Below are 25,692 nucleotides of genomic sequence, written 5' to 3' on the forward strand. Positions count from 1 at the left end.
TCCCAGCCCCACTGCCAGCCCAGCCCTTCAGGCATATCTAACAGGGGCTGCTGGCACTGCATTCTCACCTGCCTAAGAATCAGTCTGGAAGATGAGGAGAAATTRGAAACAAGAACACTTGATACTATACAGATACTTTGAGAATAGGAAGAAAGGAAGAGCAAGTTGAAAGGGAGAAAGATTTTGCTCAAACTGCAAGTCCACATAGTCAGTACAAAGAGGTTTTGCTCTAGTGACCAAGATCCTTGTCTTTTGAGCCTTACTAGCAGTGTATATCAACCATATTGCCATCCATATCCAAGAAGTCACACCCCTCTCCTGCCCAGATCCAACGCATCCCATCAAAACACACGTTTCAGCAAGTAATGATGATGAGTTTAATATAAGTGAGCTCATTTTCTAAGAGAATGAATTAATTTTGCAGTCAGCTAAGGCATACAAACAATGTGGCGGCCAGGTAACATCAAAGAAAGTTTAACATGTCTAAGGAAAATGGTACCACAGAACAAAAATCAAAGCAGACTTTAGGTCTGAGCTAGCTTTGAGCTAGTGATGCCACTGCARCTCACTACTGCATCTTCCCAGCCAAGAATGTACCTAGAATGCCAAGTAYGGGCTTTAGCTTCGTTTAAAACTCTTGCTGCTATGGCTGTTTGCTAGGGAGGATTAAGTGAGTTACTCTTTCTTCCTCGGTTGGGACTGCCACATGGACACCACACACTTCTCTGCACCACGCAATGCCATTTGGGGCTGCACAGTCCCTCCTTTCAGGCTAGGCCTATCCATCCTCATTCTACTACTCTTGGCATCTCATTTTGGTAAGTTTTGTGAAATTCCTCCTCTGAAACATTCCTACATAATTTGCATATATTTGGATTAGACAGTGTTYAATTACAGTAGTTATTGCCACTTTCTTATTCAGTCCTCACTGAAAATCCCAAATAAAAAAAAATCCAAATTAAAAAAAGGAATGAAAAATAAATGAGAACAGGGAAAAYGGACTTTAGGACTGGCTCATTTACAGTTAACGTGTGTGCGTGCTCTGAATCACTGAAACTCTAAAGAAAGTCTGGTGAGATCATATTCTTTTTTTTTTCCCCCCAAAAAAAGTCAAGTAGTAGCAAATAATACTTGAATAAAGATGAGCCAGTATCAACAGCCCTTTAAGTCAAACTGTGTCTGCACATTCTGACATATGGTGAWAACCTGGAAGACAACAGTCCGGAGCAGCCAGCAATCATGGATACTAATGTAAATTAATGTATCACAGAAGATTTTATATTGAAGGCTCAAGAAAGAGTGGTTACAGCTATGATAAGCATCTAAGCGATGAAAGGTCTGTATTTATTAGACCATCTGGAGAAACAGATAGACCCATTTCCRGGTCACTTAAATAAAATGTTATGTGTTTGCTTCAGCAATGTTTCACACGTTCTGGGGGCAGGAAACATAAGGCCAATTTCAGAATAAAGCAGGAAGAAAAACAACAGTGAGAGCAATGACTGTGTTGGATTTGCAGTAGGAGCTTGGAAGTGACCAGAAAAATGAAACATAGTGCCTGGAATTCCAGGACTTGACAACGAGGGGCTGACAGCTACTTTCACTTACAAAAAACATATATGCACACCTTTTTGCTATGCTAATTATACATGGTGTGAGGACGCAATTAGTCAAGTACTGGATAATTACCAAAGYGGGATTTGGAAATTACTGTTGATGGGAGGAAGGATTTAGCGATCTGCAAAGACCAGAGGGATTATTCGGTATAGATCTAGAACTGTGGGACTGAGACCGTTCCAGTTGCATCCAGGAGGAGTTGACAACATTCAGTCTCTCACACCTGGTATTACCAGCCCCACTGAGCACTCACCTCTGTGACATCCCAAYTTTCACGCTCTGCCATGGATCTAACCAGTTCCCAAGACTGACCTTCTACATGCTGGTTGCCACAGCACCCTGAGGGACACCACCACTGCAGAGAAGGCCCAGTCAGCAGAGGCACTTGACTGCTCTGCTTTCCTCCAGCCCTGCTCCTGACTGGCCATTCAGGGGCAAAGAGCAGCAAATACTGCTCTGCCGATCCAGTGCTTCCCTTTCCTTGTAAAGGCTGCCCAGGAAACCTGAGCAAATCAAACAGCCTGCAGCAGGAGGAACCCAGGATGACAACCTGGTTGGCCTCRCGGCTTCCTGTCTCCAACAAGGTCCTGCTCTGCCACTGCTCCCCGTGCTGCAGGAATTCCTGTCTAAACAGGATGGCCACAAGATGCCACCAAGCTGCCACATAGTCCTTCCCCTTTTGRGGGTAGCAATAAAAAAAAAATATTTTATCAGAGGAGCTGCTAAGCTCTCGGACTGAGCAATGGCCCACAGTGGAAGGCAGACAAACATTCCTGCCTGCCCTACAGCTGTGAAATGCATTCACATGTTACAGCTGTAAGATGGCATAAAAAATAACTAAAAGTGAAGAAAACATAAATAAATGTAATTAGTAAGTAATTAGACACAGGTAAATAGATGCAGTTTTTGGGAACACCTAAAGCCCAGCAACCATTGCCTTCATAATGCTAGGTCAGCAAAGGTAGCCGAAAAACTGAAAATCTGGTAAACGAAATCTGAATCTGGTAAACGAAATCTTAAAGACGGTAAATGAAAATCTGAAGTGTATTCTTTTGCAAATGTTTTAGTATATAACTTGTACTGCAACACAAAAGGCAGGACAGCAGACAGGGAGGCTCTTCTCTGCTCAATAAACAGCATGGCACTCACCCTGTGTACCTGGCTCATTTTATCATGATAGTCTATAGCACATTATCTCAATTCTCTTTTATGCAGTTATCTGTAATCTTACTGCTTTTCATTCAGGAAGAAAATAAGAAATCCTGAATTTTGATAACTGAATCAACTTTTGCAGGTAATACAACCTAGATGCATAGGGACATGTTTTTATTTGCATATTCTGTGCATAAACATCTGATTAGGTTTAGACAGTGGAGATTTATGATTACGATTTATGACTTGCATTGACAGATGGCAGGTTCTGGAATCCCTTCGCCTCTTGTAGGGCTACTTAAACTTGCAGCAGTGTAAAGAGTAGATGTGGTTTCATTTTGTACAGAACACAAACATTCACAAATGAATTGGGCAWAATGTATCAGTAAGTAATGAGAAAGTAATGAGAATAACTGCTAAAATAGAAAGAAGAGGGGGGGAAAAAAAATCTATCTACTCTTCTCTAGCTTCTGTAGGATAATGTATAAGAACTGAGATTTAATTTCCAAAGAACACATTTTTAATTCTTCAGGTTTACTGGTCAAAAGTTAGCAAACTTTAATACAGAACTCAATACAAATCTGTTAATGACAAATACAAATATTTCCACGTTTAGAGTGAAACACGGAACAGCATTTTTCCATTTCACATTTGTGTTCTCTTGTAGACTTGGGTTTTTGGAAACCAGTTTAAAAAAGATTATCTAAGAACAACCAGTTTACACCTAGAAGTTTAGATTTTGCTAAGATCAAGACCTCCTTTTAGCAGCTTGGCCACTGGAAAAGACCACAAAGTGAGAGTGAAGTATTTTAGGATCTCTTCTATAGAGCCATGGGAATAGAAGGAAGTTTTAGGACACATGACAACCAAATCCATAATGTTATAATGAATTAGRTTTGGACAGTGAGGGCAATACTGGGTCCAATTAGAGCTGCACAGAAGAGAGCAGAGCTCTTCCCCAGAGGCCAGGAACTGTCATCGCTGCAGCAGGATTCATGTCAGCCAGTCACATTGAGGCTGTGCCACGTCAACTGCCACGTCTGCCTTTGCCTTCCCCTACACCTATGGCTCTCGATACAGGCTAAGCAAGTCCTCTGTTAGGTCTGTTCTAAATAAAAAGGCTTGAGTAGTTTAGTCAGCTCATTGCAGACCTCTCCAGAGGGCTCAGGTGTTCGTGTTCTGAATGTGAGGTTTTCCATCTCTATCCTCCCAATACTCCCTCCCACTACCACCTAATCTGCTCCAGGACTAGTTACACTGGGGGAGCTCCCACTGCCCCACTGGAGCAATAGGAGCAAATAAAAATAGGAACTATGCCAATTAATACATACTTATTAATAAATTTAAAGGTCATGTCCACCAACATGGAAGAGAGGCAGAAGTTTCGGTGAACTTTATTGAATTTCTGGGTATCTAAAAATAACTGCTCAGAATATATGTGACAAACTTCTGAAAAGCACCTGACTTAAAAATTTATTTTTTAAGGATATTTCTAGAGCTGCTTGGGCAAGGACTGACAATGGTTCATTTAATAAGCTTTGAAACAAGTTATCAATGATGGGTCTTTCATCTCTGAATCCCAACTGGGCTTCCCTGTTTCTCTGGAAAATGTCTGTTGGCCAAATACTAATATGAGGCTTGATAGCTGAACAGCCTGAATTACATGAGAAGCCAGAGCTACCTCACCCASTRGTTCCCTGATGTTTAAAGACATTAATAGGAGCCATTTCCTGAGTCATGTTCTTATAAGAAAGTTCTGCTAATAAATATGAAGATTGAACATTACCTGATTGACACACATGAGAAGAAAGTCGGACATTAGTTTGCTTATCCTTGGACAGCATCACAGGTCTCAGCTGATGTGACAATATCATTTCATTTAATTTTTGTTGCAATGCTAAGTAGTCTTCAGATAATTTTGATATCTAAAAATGTAACATGGAATTTCACATTGTTATATAAATATATACACATGCTTCAAGGTAAGCAACAGCAGAACAGTGGACTAAACTGGTACAATGGGGCAATGGTGTTGTGTCAACTACTTCAGTGAAACCTCTCAGCACATTTACAGCCCCTTTTTCATCAAAAAAAAAAGGGGGGGGGGCCCTAAACGTGACCTTACTTTTCCCCGCTTCCACAGAAAGTTTTTTGTCTTTACTTCTATCCCCAAGGGATGCAAATCTTTTAGGTCTTAGGATAAGTCTTTTAGGTCTTAGGATAAGGTCTTTTCTACACCAAAATATCCACTTATATACAACACATGGATAGAGAGTATCAGTTTAGGGAGGGAAAAAAAAACGGTTTTCACTGAAGCAAGCACAACATCTTTGCCATTCTCTCATCACTCGGTGTATTCTGGTTAACATATTTAGCTTATAAGCTTCTTACCTGCCGTGAAAAGGCTGCCAAATCACAAGCCTCTTTCTCCGAGCCTTCCTTAAGAGTCTTGCGGTCCTCAGCCTGCATGCCAGTATTTTCCTTAGCTTTTGTTGTCTTGGAATCATTACTTTTAATGTGTGCTGCTTCTCTTGACTCCTTTATAGTTTTCTCTTGATTTTTGCAAGGTAATTTTCCCTCTTTTCTGAGTTGCCCCCTTCTTCTGTAACCCCGGTAATTGCTCTGAATAACCACTGCTGCCTTCTCTCTGTCTTCCGAATCTTGTTTGTCTGCTACAACTTGCTTCCGTGAACCTCTTATTGACTCTTTTCTTATAATTCCTTTATTTCCAGCAGGCATCACCACTTCATGTTTCAGATGGTTTCTCTCCAGGTGCCTGTCAGGCTTGGGATGGACCACAGCACATGCCTGATTTTGTTCATCTGTTTTGACTGTGTCTTGAATAGTTTGCTCATGCTGGTGATCAGGTTCAGCTGTGATTTTGACAGAAGATTTTTTAGGTAACTGTTTCAAAGGGACCTGGTCTTCATCTCCACCAACCTGCTGCTTTGCAGTGTTCTGCTTCAGAGACTCTCTTTCTCCTCTAGTAGATGTCTTTGCGTGTTCCCCCGGGTTCTCTCCCTCCCTAAACTCAGTACACCTGCTATCAATAACAGTATCAGCTTCATCYTGGCTCTCCTTGTTTGCTGCTTCTTCCAATGTAATGTTTTCAGCTGGCTTCACTTGTGCTTCAAAGTATTCCAGAGCAGATAACTCTTCTTCCTCCATTAGCTTTTTTTGCTGTTCCTTTATCATTTTACGGGCTCTATAGCCTCTATAATTGCTCTGAACAATGACAGCTGCCTCTTCTTCAGTATGAGGAGTGGTGCTTTTCACTCTAGCTATAGTTTCCTCATTGTTTTGAAGTTTGGTATCCTCTTTCTTTTCACTAATAGAAGTTGCATTCTCAGTTTGTTCCGTCTTTTTAAGTGATTCCCTGAAAGCAATGGAGTTTGGGAGATATATTATAGCTGAAAGATAGTGACAAGCTTACAACTACCTTTGGTATTGCTTGTGTACTAAATGACCATTTTAGATCTCTTTTCTATTTTTATTTCTAACTATGCACTATGTGTTTCTGCCAGTCAACACTCCTTAAAGTAAAAAGGGATATCCCTATTAAACACCTAATAGAAAATTATCAATCTAGGCTAGGCAATCTAGGTTACATGAGGACGAGTGATAAAAGAGAAAAGAATTACTTCAAAGTTCAACAAAAATGTAAAATGGTTGTTTTCTAACACCTCCACTATGCATAAATGCATACAATCCTAAATGCAGTTACAAAAGAAAACTGCCTCATATCTTCTTGGGGGTATTTGCATCCCTAATCTGCCTTTTCACTATCAAACTAACTTAAGTTCCAAGTAAAATTAGCCACCCACTTTCTTTCCTCTCTCTCTTGAGAAAGAGGCTGCACTCTTTCACAGCCATTCTCCACCTCTCTGGATTAGGTGTGTAAATGGTCACTATCCCCAGAGTCTACAGCTACTGCTTCAATACTATCACTGAAAACAAAACAGAGATGAGCTAAGTGCTATCAGCTCCATTTCACAGACTGGAGCTATGTGACAGAGATATTTAGAATGTGATTCACCTCCCCTAACTACTTCCAGCTGCCTGATAAGAGCTAGYCATTTAGGTTCCTGCTGTTGTCAGGGAGGACAGCTATGCACTTTTCACAGTGACTTATGAGGAGAACAGGCCTCTTCAGATGATTATTTCTTGTATGTGATTCTTCCTATGGTGARCTAGTTCCAAAAAGAGATCCTACTACAGATAATACAAGCATTACAGGTACACATAATAATATTATTAATATTAGTATAGTACAAATACCTCCAGGTAGATGTGTATTACATCTGCATATATATCTAGACTAATTCAATGTTGCCTCACTTTTAGACTGTATTGCTGCTTTTGAGCACCAAAGCTACTGAAATGAGATATGTTTTACTGATTTAAAAGACAGAAAATATGACTACCTTCTCTTCTGGAAATCCTTCCTCTCCTTATATCCCCTGTAGTGAGACTGAATTTTTGTTGCTGCTTTGTTCCTTGACTCAGTTAGTTCTTTTCTCTTTTTCCTGAGTAAGTATCCTCTGGCAACTGATACAAACCAGAAAAGAACCTTAGGCAACAAACAAAGGGTATCCCAAACATATCCTTAACAATAACAGTATTAAATGATAGTATTAAAAAATGAAAATACAAGAAAGAAATAAGGATATACAAACTGAAATGTTGAAATTATACTATCCCACACACCCATTTTGAGATTTTAGAGTACTGGAGCCTTTCTGCATTAGGATACTCTTTATTTTCTTTAGATCAAAAAGACACTAAAAAATGAAGATGTGGAATGAGGCAGCAGCACAATGCCATGGGAGTGCTTTGCCTGGTTCAGGCAGTGGGTTTGATTCAAGGGCTTTCACTTTCCTGGGAAATGTCCTGATTATCAAACTACAGAGGTTATCAGACTGCTCTTGCACAAGCATAGAACTCTTTTTTTTTTTTTTTTTTTTTAGCTGAACAGCTATTGAAAATGTTATAGCTCAGCACTTGAGGCAGGCCTTGCTTATGCTCCTTCTAAAATAACTGCTTATATAAAATGAAAAAGTCCAGCACAAAAGATGTCTGGGGGGAGGAGTGGAAAGCAGAGGATTAGTGCCCCACAGCAGCTAGGTGCCCTGAGGCAAGGTGGGAGCCACAGCTTCCACAGGTTTTGGGTCTGAACCAGGAAGAAGAAAGACTGGGAACATGGGTCTCCCACTAGACGTGTAGGGGCCTTCTCTATTACACAGTTTAAGGGGTGGAACTGAGCTCCAGATTAAGATAACTGAATTTAGTTATGTGCATGAAGTTGTTTACACGTGTCCTTATCTCCAAGCTCCCATTAGGTTCAATGGAGCCTACAGAGGATGGACTCAGCTGACTGGCCCCTTGATCTAGTTGGCCACACATGGCTGTCTGGTGCCATCTGAAGTGTTCTAGGCCAGCGTGGGCATCCACAAGCAGCTGGCAGATACGAAAAGACATGGAGAGACAACAGTTGGCATCCCATATGGATACAACTGAAGATGAGAAAGGATAATTTAGGCAATCTTAAATGGTATTAGATATCAATATGCAGGCAAATGAGCTSAGCGTTAGGTGCTTTAGAGTGAAATGAATCAAATGCGAGGCTCTCCTGACTGTAAAAGGATTTGTGGCACCCAGATACTTTTAGTCATCCACACGGAGGTGGATTAGAAACTTTTTCTGATTCCTTACCCAGTTTGCACCATAATTCACACCAGCTTAGCCTCCATTAGATGTAGTGGCACATCAGTGTAAGAAGCATTTTGTGAAAGGGATATAAATTACATGTTGGTAACTGGATGTAGGGAAGAGGAACCCAGATACTTATTTGAAGCAACACAGTTGGGTTTTATACCGCACCTTGACAGGGCCTTATAAAATTGTAAAAGATGAAACAGTGTGGAAATAGAATCCTTCCAAAGGTTATTGCATTTCCTGAGCCACTTCTCATTCCGCTACCACAGAAGAGCAACTCAACAGGTCTCATTTTGAAATAAATCAAGTCACATGTCAATACAGGTGTTAATATAACCAAGTCGATACAAACCTTATTGAAGAGTTTACCTGTGAAATTTGCTAAGACCTGTTATGAGCTGTTAGCTGTATAGTTTTCAAATTGGAAAAGGGTTTCTGAATGAGTTTTTGAAATAAATGCTGAAAAATGCCTGTGAGAGCTAAGTGAAAATGGATTTCACCCTTTTTTGCATCAAAAAAATTTGAAATGAAGCTACAACAGAAGAAACATTGGTGTGATAGCCAACAGAGCAACGTGATAAATTCATACATCTGCATTTGCTAAATATCCTAATATAACTGAGGASTTTTACAACTTTGATCATTTTTGATCCTTTTAGATTTAATTCTGTTTTTAGATTGTATTTTACACAGATAAAGTTCTACTGACTGCAGTGAAGTGTTCTTMAGTACACACTAAAATTGACTTAAGGCAGTTAACAGATACACCCAACAATGATTAAAAGCAACACTAGTGGGGTGTATCTAGCTATGTAGACATATCTGAGATAGCTTAAATCTAGGTAGTGTGGGTAACAGCCTGGGCWGCACCAGCTTGTATTTGGGGTAGCCCTTTTGTAATTACTGAAAGTGCCATGCAGGTTTGTGCCACCTGATTTTAGGTTGGTCTCTGCTTAGTAGTGCTGCCAATTTCAGAGCTAGCCTAGAGCTAGTTCTGGCTCTTACTTCTACAGAGAAATGGGAGGCAGTGAAGAAAATGGATGTTATACAGCATATGTCTTGAGTTCAAGGTGTTTACTGTCACAAAAGAGAAGGAGTATTTTGTTAGGCTGGACTGAACAACAGCAAAAAAGAGTCAGAGAAATGAGTGTAATTGCATGTAATAATCTTAAATGTAAAATCCATTACTGATATGTAATGAATGTTTTCTTAGTGCAACAGCATTWGCACACATTTTACATGCACACCGTGACAGAAAGGACTTCAACAGGGCCAGCTAGAATATTTAGACATATTGGACTAGGAGTGAAAGGTCTTGCTGTGGAATTATCCCAGCCCACCTCACAGCTGTGCAAAGCTGGGAGGCATTGGGATTAGGAAATGGAACACACTGACCCAATTCTACCACTGCATATGAACATATAATAGATAAATTATACCTAGGAAGGTGTAAATGAACATAGTCTATCAGTGTAGCTACTTAATAGCAAAGAATCTAGGTCAATGTATTGTGCATAGAAAGCACAAGAAAGCAAACAATTCTTACCTGCTTGAAGTCTTGTAATACATTTTTCCAGTTTTTGATTTCTTTTTGCATTTGCATATTCTTTACGAGCAACAAACCCTCTGTAAGCTGAAAGAATGATAGAAAAATAAATAATCCATTAGGTTATACAATAGGCTATAAAAATAAAAAGACACTGGAGGAAATACAGACCTACATTAAAATATTCATAGCAATGTCTTAGCTTTATCTTTTGAAAGATACAGCAAACAAGCACAAGCAAAATAAAAGTAAATACTACATATTATATTAATACAAAATCAAAGTAAAAACTAAATTTTCTGGTGAGTAGGGTAATGAATTAAATTAATGCAAAACAAGAGAGAATCTAAACATGCAATAAAATAATGCTTGAAACATATTAACATTTTCAATTAATGATGTCTCCCTCAASAGCATAATTGGTCTTATTACCTAGGATAGTTAATACATTATGTTTTCATTCTTATTATACAATCTTGTCAGAGCATGGCAGATAGCATTAAGAAGAGTATCATTTATGCAGTCATTTCCCTCCATTGTTAATATTGCCTTTTAAATGCAAAACTGATAAACAGAACTTCAGTAAAGTGACTGTCATGGTTAACAAAAATTTCTCTTCATATGAACAGATATGATCAAATAAGATGCTCCATCAAAAGGAACAGCAGGAGAGCAGCAAAATGCCGGTCCAGTATGCACATCTATTAACTGTACACACATGCTAGCTTTAAGCAAAAATGTTTTTACGCTATTACCTGACTGTATTTTAACAGCACTTTGTTCCCTTTGTTCTTTCAGCTTTTTGTATCTCTTTGAACCCAGCCATCCTCTGACATAAGCTTGAATCAAAATAATCATGTCCACTGTCTCCTTTCGCATTAAATTCAGCTGTTCCACATGATAGTATTTGAGGAATACCTGAAAAAGAATAAGCAGAGAGGTAGTGGTTTTGGTAAATGTGGCTTAGACAGATTTGCTCTCCTAGTCCCTGGATTTCCTCAATCCATTTAACCTCAACAAGAATTATATATTGTTTTTAGATGAAGACGACGTCTTTTYGTAGTATTATCTAAATGATCGTTTTTGTTAAAGATAAAAACAATTGGATTGCTTGTGGTAYTATTTTATCTTATTCTGCCTTCTGACATCCTTCACTGGTCCCTGCTTATTCATGCTTTCACTGAAAGATAACTTGAAGCTATAATTATAAGTCAATTTTTAAGACTATGAGGTTCACAGTTTTGCTGAATTCTTGAATCTGATGTATGTTATGTAAGAGTGATCCAAATCTGGAATCTTCACCATTCCTGCATTCCAATTTATAAGGTGCCGATTAATAAGGTGCTATTTGTTTATATATCAGTGAACTATACTCAGCAAAATGTGTGTTTTTTATCTTTTTATTCCCTAACCAGTACAGACCAAGAGCTATCCCAATCAAATGCTTGAGAAAACAGAACAAGCCCTGCAAATTAACAGTCACGTAGTGCAATAACATAGTTACAAGATAAAAAGAATTACTTTAGTTTTTCCAAGCACCCAGTTGTCGAGGTGAGCTTTTTCCAGGATGGCAGCACAGGTTTCCGGGCTGACTGGAGGATCATCATTTGTTTTGTAGCAGATAAGGTAATACCTAGAGGCAAACAAAGGAAGAGACACAAATACATTTAAGCCATTCATTTAAATAAGTGTAACTGTTGCATGAAAGAAAACAGCACTAAAAAGAATAAAGCCACATCCTAAAAACCTTGCTGTGATTTATATACTGTACTAAGACCTTTGGTTGAAAGTGGGTGAGTGATATTTTGCACACCATGGAGGGCAGGTAAGACTGGAAGGCTTTTKAAAAAGTGAGTAGCCCAAGTAGGGTAATTTGCCAGTTTGCTGCTCTCACTCTGCATACTGTGAAAGTGACTTCAGTGACAAAAGAGAAGTATTTCTTTYATTAGGATTTTTAGCTTAAATTGGCTTATTTCACCTCTACCTTGTGCTAGACCCATCTATGCTTTTGGTTGCTACTATCAGTGAGATACAGCTGAGCTTCTGCTACCTCCTTGGAGTCAGTTTTGTGGATAATTTTGGAACATATGTGCAGTTATGTCATAACATGTAAGCATTTAATTTAGTAGAGCAATTTCCAGAACTAACTTGAGCTGGAAAAACAGATCAGGATGCTCATAAATAAATATCACCCATAACATACCATCACAGCTAGYGGGTAGGATAGTTCTTGTGCATTCCAGGACTTTCCAGGATGCTCCAAAATTAACATTACTTACATTGTTTTTTTTGTTGCTTTGTTTCGCTTTTAATTGAAAAAACTACATAAATATCATTATAGGTATTTCATGACACTGTATTCTGTTTGTTTTTTTAAATGTATTTATTCAGCCTACACATACAAAGCCGAGAGGATACAGTCATTATATGAGGACAAATTTCCTCATAAGATAATAAGAAGATAGATAATGCTAATTCCTGCGTTATCATTACCAAGTCCTGCATCTACTTYTTTATTATTATTATTTTTTAAACTACACAGTGTATTGGCATATTTTCACTCTAACAAAACAAATCAAATCTGCCATTATTCCAGGTCTACCTATAATTTTCAATTATTAAAAAAAGAAAAAAAAAAGGTAGGAAAATAGGTATTTACTAAAACTCCTTTTTGTGGGGGTCACCTTCTCAGTGTTGGAGATCTGCACAGCCTCCGTGCAGTCGGGGGCACACTCCCTGCCCAGTTTCCCCATTATGTTCCTCTCTTTAACCTGAACATTACAAATTTTGACAGAAAGCAGCAGCCAAAAGCCACAACACATCCTGATAACTGATAACTATGTTTTCCCTTGCAGCACTTTTCTGAAATTGTAATACCTCCATCAGCTTTCTTTCCAGACATATTGCCATAAACCCATCACTTTTTCTTTCCTTCCCTCCCCACRCACAGCACTAGCTCCCTGTTTCCCATGCAATTTTAAGCACTTTTGTCTGAACGGATGCCCCTTCTTCCCAGTTTTGATTCCTGTTCCATAAGTCGAAGTTCTGCTACAGGCAAATGCTGAGTTTGTTTGTAAAAGAGAAATACAATTTAAGTGCTCAATATTAATTTTGGGAGGTGAAGGAGGAAGACGTAGTTAAAGAGATTATAAAATMATAGCAAGTTTATTATTCTTCTTAAGAAATGACTAATATTCAGAAATTATATTTTAAACAGCACTATGCACGTAATGAACTTCTCAGCCCTAAATTGGCAATTAGCCTAAATTATAATCTGCCCCTGGAGAATCAGATGCTGCACTGTGCTGAACAGTGCTAGAGGAACTGTGGTCCTCCTTGGAGGCTCTTGCTCCAAATTATCTGCTTTAATTTGCAGTGTTACATTTCTATCCCCTATTTCTAAACAAGGCAGTTCTTACCCAAATGCACAGGGAGCCTGAAACAATCATCCTGAGATGCTTCATCTTTCCCCATCAATCCAAAAGGGGTCAACTAATCTTGCACCTGAACTATTCTGTCTTCCTCATTTATTTGTAATGTTTGCCATAGAAAGTTTTTTTTTTTTTTTTTTTTTTTTTAAAGAGATTGTACTAAAGGCAACACTGGTGCTGTGCAAACAGTGAGCAAGAAAGAAAACAGAGAAAAGGCACCAACGTACCGTTTTATAAAGTTGGCAAAGAGTATACGATGTGAATAACCCTGTCTTCGGATTCGTGCCGTCTCCAGAATTCCTGTGTAACGCAGCTGGACCAACACTTTCTCTTTATCAAACTTGTTTGCCTGCCTGTCGTTGTTTGGCTTGATGCACCTGACGAAATGAGGCTGGCCCACGACCATTTTGGATAGCAGGTCCATCAGAGAATACTGAAAGAAAGTCATAAGATATTTGCTACTTGGATATTTAGAATCCATGCATGTAAGGCCATATGTATCTGAAATTTTATTTAACATCAGCAGAACCTTTTACCCATGTGCATTTCAGTTTGGGTGGTACTTTAATGGTGCATGAARTAAAAGGTCCAACAGCAATTATAGCTGTGATGTGTTATCTATGTAGCAGGATACATACTATATGAGAGAAACACTGACTGCAGATGCRCATGGGTATCAAGTTCCACCCAGTACATTCTCATAACCTCTAATAATTTACACATTATTAGAGCACTGCCAATAATTGAACTTCAGCTTTGTTTTTGGAAGCAGTAATATCTTTCCAAATGGCTTTAAAAAATGATGTATTTTTTAAAAGTTCTCTTGATGATCAGCGGATTTAATGTCAGCTGCTGGGTTGGGTCTGCACCACCACTTCATATCAAGTAGTACAGTTAGCAGTTGGAAACATGGCACATTCTTAGTTCAAATGCAGAGGTTGAAAGAGTTAAATGAAGAATACTTATAATATTTATAATACTATATAGCATATGTATAACATTTATAATATTATAAAGTTAGACAACGTACCCCTCATTTTCCTGTTGTTGAAAACACACCTGTACACGAATATATATTTTATGCCCAGTACATGAATATATATTTTATGCCCAATACTTTAGATTGGGGAGGAAGAAGTGTTCCGTGCAATTACACCTGGATTGGAGTGTGCATCAGTGACTGAACTGCGTTAGTAACAGTGTTACTGTCAAGTGTGGTCTGATCTGATGAAAGGACTGTGTCCCTGGAAGCTCTCCACTTTTCCCAGCTGGATTAATATGCCACAGAGATTGTCCTTACAATTTTTGCTTCTCTTTTTTTTCTTCTGTTGTCACATATTTTCCCCATTCATCAAGAGAGTAAATCATCAGTCTAAGAATGGGAAGATGAAGAGCAACAAGGCAGTAAATATCACCATTCTTGCCTGCAGGAAATGATAGTCAGCCCAGAAGTGGGTCTGCTTAAACTAGTCTGGTCCAGCACATCCTGTTCATTATAGAGGCTGATGGTGATACTAGAGTTGCCCTGCCAGGAGAAAACCTTCAAAGAGGACAAACTTGATGTGCACAACATCACCATTCAAAAGTTRCACTTTTCCTACCTCACCAGGGTACCAGACTAGCAGAAGGGATGCAATTTGTAGTGCCCCATACCAACTGAGGTGCATTTGGTTGCAAATAATCCTGATGTGTGTCATGTAAACTTGCTTTGTGGAAGGATTTTACTAAAAAACAAAAGAAGAGACTGATTCCTCAAGAATCAACCTGACTCAACAGAAAGCAGCAGCCAGGAGGTAATGCAGTTCAGCAGCAGGTTAGACACATGAAACTAGTGTAGGACGTCAGGAGCCATATGTTTCCTATTAAAATGTGCAATTCCATTATGGACAGACGCTGCATCGTGCAGCAAAGCACTTAATTAGTTCCTTCACTGCTGTGGCAATGCAACACAAGCAGGACAGGATAATGGATCCATTTTTTAACCACCTGGTCTGCAGTAGCAAATGCTTTCCCCAACCACCCATGGATTCCTGTGTATGGGTGAATCAGTGAGGTTGAGGGTGAATTCTTCATTAAGAGCGTTAGCAAGCATRATCTGGACAGGGGTTTCCATCACATAAAGTAATAGCTAAAAAGTGAAAATATAATTAATCCCACTTGCAGCATCTGGTGAGATATTTGTCAGTAATACACTGAAGCACACACTCTGCCTGAACTGGAAGATGGGGTCAACAAGAGTTGGAAATTCAGAACCGAGCTGCATTAAGCAGCTCTGTGCCTCACTAAAAGAGAACAACGCCCTTCACAGCTATTTTCTAGGGCAGGACCAAGCACACAGCCAGTGCTAGGGAAAGCAAAGAGCACTGCTGAAGCAGAGCCACAGGAACCGACTCAGAACAGCCTTTAGACTGGGATCCACCTTCCTTCTGGAGCTCCTGCTCTCTATATATTTTGGTTTCTTGCTTCCAGAACTCTTAAAGAAATGCCATACCATTAATAGCCAACCTCTCTTTATCTCTCTTTGGGAAAAGCAGGTACATAAAAAGCTAAGGTTAATATTGATCATTCTGAAACACCATGACAGAAATTTCATTGTGTAACGGACTCCAGTGAGGCAAAAGACTTTCCTCCAGATCTTTTCATTAGATGGACTGCTGTACCATAAATCACAGAATCACAGAATGGTTGAGATTGGAAGGGAGCTCTAGAGATCATCTAGTCCAACCCCCTGCTCCAGCAGGGACACCCAGAGCACGGAGCACAGGGCGGCAGCCAGGCGGGTTTGGAAGAGCTCCAGAGAAAGAGACTCCACAGCCTCCCTGGGCAGCGTGTGCCAGGGCTCTGTCACCCTCACAGAAGGGAAGTTCCTCCTCACCTGGAGATGGAACTTCTCGTGTTTCAACTTATATCCATTACCCCTTGTCCTATCACTGGCCACCACTAAGAGGAGTTTGCACCCTTCCTCCCTACATTCACCCTTCAGGTATTTATACATATTAATTAGATCCCCTCTCAACCTTCTCTTCTCCAGGTTAAATAGGCCCAATTTACTTAGTCTTTCCTCATATGATAGATGTTCCAGTCTCTTCACCATCKTTGTTGCTCTCTGCTGGACCCTCYCTAGAAGCTCCACAAGAGCTCTAGAGGCTCTTGTACTTGGGAGCCCAGAAGTGCACACAATAAATGCAGTTCATAAACTCTAAATGGATCTCTGTCGACTGTAARTGCCTGGACAGAAGGACAGGTAGGTTTCAAAGGTGAAGGAATACACTCTACTCTAGAAAAAAAAATATGGAAAAAATGATAACTTACTCTAAAATAAGAAGCTACTGTCTGTGTTTTCATACTAGTTGTTTCTCTTGGATGATGTCCGGTATCTCCAGTTTCATTCTATACAGATCAAGAAAGAAAATGATATCTCTTATTTCTACTGCGGTTGTAATGCCCTTTCCAATACCACCAAAAATATCTCTTTGGAAAATATCATTAATAAGTACTCTAAACTGCAAAAGTCACTGCATGATCACTAGCACAAAGTTGTTACACCAGTACATTGCATTACTTTGCTACCTACACAATATGCAAACACCCACACACAGGACACAATTCAATAACTGAACATCTACATAGCAGCCACAAATAACCTGGCATGGGCTGAGGCAAAGTCTGAGGTCCTATCTGTAATTTCAGCACCACTGTTATTTTCGTAGTTCTCTATGGAACATGACTGTACTTCACATCAATATTATAATCTCTCTTTTTGCTACCACAATACCATTAGGACCTTTTTTTTTTCTGACGTTGTTATAAAACTACAGCCAGAAAGARGGGAAATGTTAGTTTTTTACCTCACGGAAGGAATATGAATTGCACAACACAAAGATATCCAGCTAAACAGAAGAGAAAATAGGAGAGGGAGAAAAACCAAGGAAGGGGTTACTTGCTTACTTTTAGTAGCAGTATTGCCTTTCTAGTATAAATTAGGGCTCAATGCAGAAGCACAAAATCAATTTTCTTACCTTAGTACGACTGATTGATTTCTGGGGGGTCCACATTTGGTAACTGATAGTAGTTTTGCTTTTTGTGTGTGCCAGATTACCTGCAAGAAGATGAGARAAAACAACCTACCAAAAGGCTTAGATCTCATTTATACTGTATAGAACCACATTATTCAAGCCCCCAGCGTAACCATTTGTCTATAAAGGTTGTTGGCATTTCCTGAGTGTGTCCTTATTTCCCCTTTCACCCTTGGCATGGAATGAGCTCTKAAGAGGTTGCATGAAGATGAAACATGGACTGTATTTTTTTTCTCCTTCACCACTTATGTCATATCCTAAAGCAAAAAAACAAATAAGTACACTGCTGCAAAARTTAAACAAGATGTATCTTACAGCATTTATACTCTTTTAAATGGCATTGTACTAGACTAGCTACAAATTATGGTTTAAAACAGGGGCAAATTAAAATTGCTTCCACTTTAAGGCCTTTTTTATAGCCAACTCCATTTGTAAATGGTATAAATTAGTGTACATGGTAATCAATCTCTATGGCCACACACATATTAGCTAATAAAATGAGCTAGCATCCTCCTCTAGACCTGAAGGTAAGTGGCCTAGCATTACTCAAGTCTATAAAGCTAAATTCTTTATTTCCCACCTCTTCTAATCTCTCAGTAAAAATAGGGATGTCTAGATGTTCTCCACAGAGCTCACTGTAAACCATTCTCTCCTGAACTGTGCCTAGACATTTCTGGGAGAATCCTAGTTGTTATGGATCAAAACTGTCCAAGGGAGGCATGCCAACTATTCATCAGAATGGAGAGTCATACAGTAGTGTTTCAGCTACAGTTCACTGCCCCTAGTTTGTACACTGTACACTGTGAAGCCTTGTGAGCAACCTCTGCTTAGCTATTAGGGAGCAATACTTAGTTACRGGGGCACTAAGCCTGATGGCAGAATTTCAAGAGAAGACACAAACAGTGGCAGAATTTCAAGAGAGGACACAAACGATGCTTGCCACCTAGACTTTTTCACTATAAGCAGACTTACCCATCAACCTAAAAGGCAGGTAGGAAACTGCAAGGAACCTGATTCAACAAAGGTGCAACTTTAGTTAAGAATAATTTCAGTAGAACCAGTCACTTACTTTCTCCCCCCTTAACAACTCCCTGAGGATGCGAAAAACTTAAGTCCTCCATTTCAAACCTGGTCCCAGCTCACTAATAGCATCCCATCAGTTTCTTGCTGAAAAGGACTGTGAGAATAACAAAACAACATCAAAAAAAAAAAAAAAAAAAAAAAAAAAAAAAAAAAGTCCTTACTCTTAGATGTTAGGAGCCCCAGCCTTGATTCTCTCCTACTAAAGAGAAAAATTGCACCAACACAAAACAGGCAACTTGCATATGTCCCATCCAAAAAGAGTCAGTGACTTACCTGAAACTTTTTGTTCAGTCCTCAACTCAAGTGGTGTACTCCAGTCCCTGTCCCGTTCCCCTAACCTGAAGAGGGGACCCTGAAAGAAGCCTCTACCACTTCCTTTGCACTTGATCAGACCAATCCCTCCCCTGCAGCTCGAGATGGCAGGGGCTCCATTCTGTATAGATTCTAGGGTTGGAAAGTTAAGCCACAAAGTGTATAATATCATCAATAAATGGTCATATGAAACCCAGCAGTGGTCAGCACAAAGGCTAGAAGAGGAGAACAGAAAGATTACCACAATAGAAATACCTGTTTTTGTAAGAGGATGGGTTACTAACTGTCTTATCAGATTGTTTTCAGATGAGCGGAGTAGCAGCACAATGTCAGCTGGCAGAGTATCTCTGTTCTTGGCTAGGAATCCACTTGCATTGTACAGAACCTGTTCAAAAAGTGCAATTAGGCATCTTCTGGGCTTTTGAAACAAAACTGTAGATTTAAGCACTCTGGCTTGTAATATATCAAAAGATAAAACTTCAGCCGTGAGGCTTATTCGCCCCTGCCGTCTTTCTTTCGGTCACTGAAAATTTTAACTTTTTCATACCAAGACGCTTTATGATGTAGATCACTAAGCACTAATTTATTACCCCAAAGTAGCTTGAAACATTAGGGAAAACCTACTGCAGATGTGTTAACAATACCTTTAGCTAGGGTACATTTATCACAAGGACAAGGGTGCTATAGTACTCCATTACACCAATCCTGGTGTTAATGCACCATTAACAATGTACTTACTTTCAGCTCTAGCACAGAGGATTACTCTTGTGATTGTGCAGTCTTTCTGGCCCATTTGGATTGTGCTCTAATAGGCACAGGACTAACTACCTCTTCCTAGAGATCTCTGTATTAATTACAGCAGAAGCTTTCATATGATACAGAGGTTGCTACCAAGAAGGCAGAGCCTGCTTCTCAGCAGTGAGACATGCCACATTTGTGGGATGTAATCAGTTRGAGCTGAAGTTCTGAGGAATTAGCACTGGTCTCCCCCAGCTGACTCTCTTGCACAGGGGCAAGTTATCATCCATCACCTGTGGGTGGCATCTTGCCCCCTTACAGATCAGCTGCTGCAGAAGTGCACAGGCACAAGGTAGTTTTCTGTGTGAAATAGCAATGCCCACCCCACAGTCCTTAAAAAAGCTCAAAAGATGCTGGGAATGAACTCCTGTTTCTACAAGTCAGAAATAGGACACAGATGGCCAGCAGTATCTTCCCTTAGTGCAACAGCAAGTCCCAGCTACTCCTGAGTTTGTGATGGCAAAACACCCAGTACAGGAGGGCAAGACTGCTGACTGAATGAAGCAGAAAGCAGGGCATGCACTACCTGGCTGGTGACAAGGGAATGAGCTGGGAGCTATGGCAGATGGGGCAGAGGAGGCAGGATTTGTGGTAAAAGAGAGGGTTTGTGGTAAAAGAGAGGAAGAATGGGTCCTGGTTTGGAGCACTGGCCACCTGACACAAGGCTTTGTGGAACTAGGTGCAGGGGCACAGAGATGCATTATATAATCCTCATTTTTCGTTCTCTGGAAATACAGTATATTTACACGGTGTGATTTWAAAAAAGGCATGCTCCATTACTTCTTTTGTGTGAGAGAAAATAACTTTCTGATTTACTTTTGAGGCGTGCAGCACTGCCAACCTTTTCGTGTCAGGTTTGACTAGACGAACACTGGGAACCAACTCTGCAGTAACTGACCTGCTACATTCCCTTCCAGCCCTATGACTGCGCAAACTCAACAATTTTAATGGGTTTAACAACAATATTACTAGTCACTTACCTTTCCTGCATAATGGTAAATCCCAAAAGTTAGATCTACTCTTTTGGGTCTCCAAAAATATTTTGACCTCAAATTATCTTCAAATTTTTCTGAAAGGAAAAATATAGTTCATCTTACTGSCATCACTGTATGTAGTTATCCTCTGAAGCTAAATCCTTCTAAGAATATTGCTTGATTTCTCAGACAAATGCAGCAGCACAAAACAGACTGTGATGTTTTTTAGAAAAAAGGTACTGTGACAGTCTTGAAATAAAAGGCACAATATGGGGAATACAGATGCTCTCAAATCAGTCACTACCTTTTTTTTTTTTATTATTTTAATGAGTTATCTTTAAAAATCATTTGCTTCTCTAAACTTTTGTTCTTCAAATATAAACTATGGTAGTAATTCTTCCTAACAAACTTGGCAATTGTAAGAAAACATTTAGTTATTGGTTGAGGTGATCAGTTTCAGAGCCTATTTAATATGAGGCTCCATAGACAACAAGCTCATATAACTACTGTAGCATGGGCATAAAAAAACTTTCTTACTGGGCATTATTTGCTTTGTGACTGTATGTTGCTTAAAATCCTCATTTATGACTTCCCACATTTCAAAATAAGTAAAAAAGGATTCTTTTGCAGAGAAATCCTCTTAAAATAATTAAATCAACTGTAACAGACTACTTCAGCAGCAATGAGATATTCAGGATTTAAATTATAACATATGTAGGTGTTCTAATTTTAATTTATGTGTAGAAAACCAGGGAAATGTGATTTGCTGAAAGGTGCTGAGTTCAGGTTTGCAGTCATTAGCTTTACAGAGTCCCCAGGGTCTTGCTTAGGCGGCCCAACAAAAATATCGCAGCTGAACATGATTCAGCTTTGAAAACAATGTTGCTGGCATTTGCACCCAGAACTTTAACTCAGTTTGATCCCTGTTTTTCAAGCCCTGCAGCTACAAATTCCTGAGGGTAAGACAGTTCAAAAGCTGGATCAGCAGCTGAGGTTCATTTGTATGTGCATGTTTCTTGTATCAGTTACAAGAATGTCTCCATACCTCCATGAAATGTATTGTGAAGCTGCAATATAGGCTCATTGAAGTCACAACSAGCATATACCCTAAACTTAACTCATTAAACCAAAGTCCAAGACCTTCTGTAGCATTAGGAAATAAACCATATACTTACCCACGAGCGTCTGGTCTGTTGCTTGTGGGAATCGACTTTCCTCATCCAGTAGGGACAATAAACCCATAGGTTTCTGCAGGAACATATCTAAGAGGGGCCTGTTGTCCTCATACTCTATAACTCTGGCATCAACACCTTCGTATAGATATTCATTCTGTGACAAAGAGGTTACAAAGGGCAAGTTTTGTCCATGTACACAGAACCACTTCACAAACTGTCAATTGCACAAAATTAAAGCTCCGTCAAAAAAAAGCATATATGCCAAGAGGCTAAAAACATCACAGTTTTGCAGGAACAAATGTCAATTGCAATGTATCACAGTGCTGAACTACACATTTCAATTTGCCTTTGGATATGTAAGTTCTTCTTGTGGTGCAGATCTTCGGTAAAGATGCTTTTAATGAATATAACAGAAAAAAATAAAAATGAGGAATATGAAAATGACTTTCTTTAATCCTTCAGCAAGGCAGAGGCAAGCACAGATCTAACAAGAGAAGGAGGATATAAAGGCTGCAACCTCTCCATTATTTTTGCCTGGGTTAGGTAAAGCAATAGCAGTTACCCCCTGCCCAGTGCCACAGCTGCCTTTAGTCCTGTGCAGGCTGCTCCCCGTATGAAACCCATTATTAAGTCTTTTGAGTTTCTTTAAAAATCATCCTTCTTCTAAAGCATAAACTCTTTTATATTTTTCTATTCATAAAAGCCTTGTATTAATTTACGTTATAACATCACACTTGTATTACCCTAAAGCATTGTAAATGGAGAGTCATAAATATGTTTGATAGCTGCTATGAATTCAAAGGCCTCTAACTCAGGAAGACTTCTCGGTATGTGTCACTCACTTGAGCCTGAATGAAAGTCATGGGCGAGTGAAGAAAGCAAGAAGGTGTGGTTTGGGAAAGCAGTTAATTGCATACAACAGGAAAGCACATATTCTTCAATTTTCATCTCTAAGCCAGAAAGAAACATTTTTAATAAAATTATCAATAACATTTTTTCCTGGAAATAGAGAGCCAAATAAATATAACTGCTGATCCATTTGAAAAAGTACACAAAATATATACCTAAACCTTTCTACTATCCAGACTTTTAAGATCTCAAGTAACTCTATGGATAGACTATGACTCAATATGTGCCTAWACATAGAATAAGCAGTAAGAATTTTTCTTTCCATTCCGTATAGGCTCCCATCTCAGGCACACAAAATGTCTACCTATGTCTCCCTGGAACAGTGGACAGGTGGAGTTTTGCTTTTAATTTTAATCAACGACCTGAGTAGCAGGGCAAGATAAGCGAGTAATAAATACATCRGTGATACAAGCAAGAAGCTAATTATGTATCTGTAGGAGCTAGTGGCAGGAAGGGAACGAGTCTATGTTATCTTCCAAAGATAACACCAGAGGGGCAGCTTTACTGAGGGCTCTAACTCTACTGACACACAGATGCTTCATTGATGAAAGCAGCTGTTACTGCTTAAGATTATCAAGGACACTTAGGAGTAGGAAAAGCCATATCAGAAAACAGTCTGGGACATGCTCAAACAAGCTCTCACAGGCAACACATCAAGCGATTAATTTCGTTGAACTTCAAATGCTTGTGAGAAAGGCTGGTTAAGCACGCTGAAGGAAGCCTGCCTGGAGGTGGAGAGGAGCTCTCCAGCAGCTGCACTGCAGCAGCAATGTGTGCTCCCCTTCCCTCTCTGCCAATGTGCAGGACCTGACCTTCCAGTCCTGAAGCTATGTGACCATTCAATCTTTTGTGACCGTGACCAGGACCAGGACCACTAAACGTGCGTGGTGCTGACAGCGCCTCCAATGCTAAAATCTGTCTGGCAGGACAGGGAGGAGGTTCACCCCATCACAGGCCATGGGCTTCTGGAGGAGGGCTGATAACCAAGCCTTCCAGATACCACCGTGATGGATGACTCAGAGGAAAGAGATCCCATATTACATATTCTTACGCAATGCTAGTCTTCAATCATCACATTATGATTGAAGGAGAAGCAAGAAGAAAAATCTTCATGATGCACATCATAAAACTGTAATGAAATAGATCTTATTTTAATTAGTAAACTGAATCAGCTCTAAAATGCTGTAATCCCCAATGACAAGAAACCTCCTCAAACTAACAGCAGCTCATTGAAATTCTRAAACAAGCTACCAGACAGTGTTCCTATAGATGGGATGTCAAAAGGAACGAGTGAATATTGATACTTGGGAACTTATCTCAGTATCACGTGGTGTCTTTTTGCTGATCAAAATTGGTATTAGTTTGTGCAAACTAGTTTCACTTACTAACAAAGAAGTATTAAATGCATTAGGAAATGACCTTCACGCTTACTTAGAAAGTAATCGTATTTTGCTGAGAACGGGGTATGACGCCTCTCTGCTTTAAATGGAAACTCTGGAGACCTACTCAGAAGTAACCTTTTTCAGCTTTAAGTAGAAGATTAAATTGTCAAGATGAATGTACAATAAACACTGCAAGTATTTAATCCCCAAAGTAGCATCCTTCTGATGCTAATATTAAAAATACCAGTTTCCAACATATCTTTGATCTTTGATATTACATCTTTCAGTTGTAATGGCAGAACTGCAAAAGAGCAATGGGAATGTTGACTATGTGGACCTTGCTACTTGCAGATCATGGAGCTGGCACAGAATTAATTTACAGCAGTCCCTTACACATAAGCAGAACATTTCCTTCCGGGACAGGACCAAATGCTGTCAAAGTCAAGCTTTGCTTTAGAGTAACCTAACAAACGCTTGTCCTAGCGTTCACTCAGCCTAACCACAGACACAGAGAAGAAGTAACTGACAGCCCATGAAGGGAGAAATGTGTCTCCACATCTCCACTGGCTATATGGAATCTACATGTAGCTAAGGCTACATGTACTACCTTGGTCCTTCCGTCTGCTCACCATGAACATCATGCCCCATGTAGACTATGCCCATGGAAGATCTAGACACACTCAACTCCTGTGTGTGACAAAGCAGCCTATGAAAGCTCTGCCAACATGGTAGTTGTTGCAACGCTGGGCCAGGCTGAGATCCAAAAAAGTGTCTTAGCTCCAACTTCTGTCAATGAAACCAAAATTAGGAGCCAAATTGGTAGCTGGAGCTTTTGTGCTTTGTTAAATTTGGACTCTAAACATAAAAATTACTGGTTCAAAGGACAGTGGTGCTGAATGAATTGTCCTGCCTCCTATTGGCCCTTTAAAATCTGCATAGTGTGGCGAAATCTGTTATAAGATTAAAATGTTTTATTTGATTCAAGCAAATTATATGATGTCTTTCTCATAAGATTCAGATATAACTGATCTAGATATAACCCATAGATTCAACGTAATTACCATATTTCATTGTAAAATGGCCAAATTAAATATTTTATCACGTTTTAATCTACATAGTCACCCAAAGGATGAATTTAATTCCAGATTCTTATTTCTCATTACAAAACAGGAACAGCCTTTCCAGTTGTCACTACAAAATTAGCCTTGTGCAGAGGCAGACCACATGAATACTGTCAGCTGGAATATATCCCCACAGGCCTGGCTGAATGCCTACGGGTAGGTTATCTCCCTAACCTCAACATGTAAAATACTGCATATCTAATGCTATGTATCCTAGATTGACGAGTGCTAAAAAGCAGTCTGCTCAGGAACAAAATCACACCATAGGTTTAGCGATAGTGAATAGTGATATCATTGACATAAACACCGACTTTTAATATCATTTAGAAGAAAAAAGAATCTACTCTGTATTTTCAGCAACAAGAAATTTCGAAGTACAGCTCTGGGTATTCTCTGTAATG

The 25,692-nt window shown here is 39.5% G+C and overlaps 1 protein-coding gene across 1 annotated transcript in view; it reads right to left on the bottom strand.

Moving 5' to 3' along the window:
- The window catches only part of MYO3A (myosin IIIA), a 95,912-nt gene that overhangs the window by 12,217 nt on the left and 58,003 nt on the right, over window positions 1–25,692 (bottom strand). The window contains exons 19-31 of the mRNA XM_026044805.1: window positions 21,880–22,033; window positions 20,711–20,799; window positions 19,188–19,317; window positions 17,481–17,560; window positions 16,774–16,851; window positions 13,689–13,894; window positions 11,552–11,663; window positions 10,786–10,948; window positions 10,031–10,117; window positions 7,194–7,317; window positions 6,007–6,145; window positions 5,161–5,940; window positions 4,556–4,694 (exon numbers count right to left, since the gene is read on the bottom strand). Of these exons, the coding sequence (XP_025900590.1) occupies window positions 4,556–4,694; window positions 5,161–5,940; window positions 6,007–6,145; window positions 7,194–7,317; window positions 10,031–10,117; window positions 10,786–10,948; window positions 11,552–11,663; window positions 13,689–13,894; window positions 16,774–16,851; window positions 17,481–17,560; window positions 19,188–19,317; window positions 20,711–20,799; window positions 21,880–22,033 (2,281 nt within the window). The remainder of the gene's footprint in view (window positions 1–4,555; window positions 4,695–5,160; window positions 5,941–6,006; window positions 6,146–7,193; window positions 7,318–10,030; window positions 10,118–10,785; window positions 10,949–11,551; window positions 11,664–13,688; window positions 13,895–16,773; window positions 16,852–17,480; window positions 17,561–19,187; window positions 19,318–20,710; window positions 20,800–21,879; window positions 22,034–25,692) is intronic.

Source organism: Nothoprocta perdicaria, unplaced genomic scaffold, assembly GCF_003342845.1.
Source record: "Nothoprocta perdicaria isolate Ctin4 unplaced genomic scaffold, notPer1 scaffold_385, whole genome shotgun sequence".
In the NCBI taxonomy this organism is placed as follows: domain Eukaryota; kingdom Metazoa; phylum Chordata; class Aves; order Tinamiformes; family Tinamidae; genus Nothoprocta; species Nothoprocta perdicaria.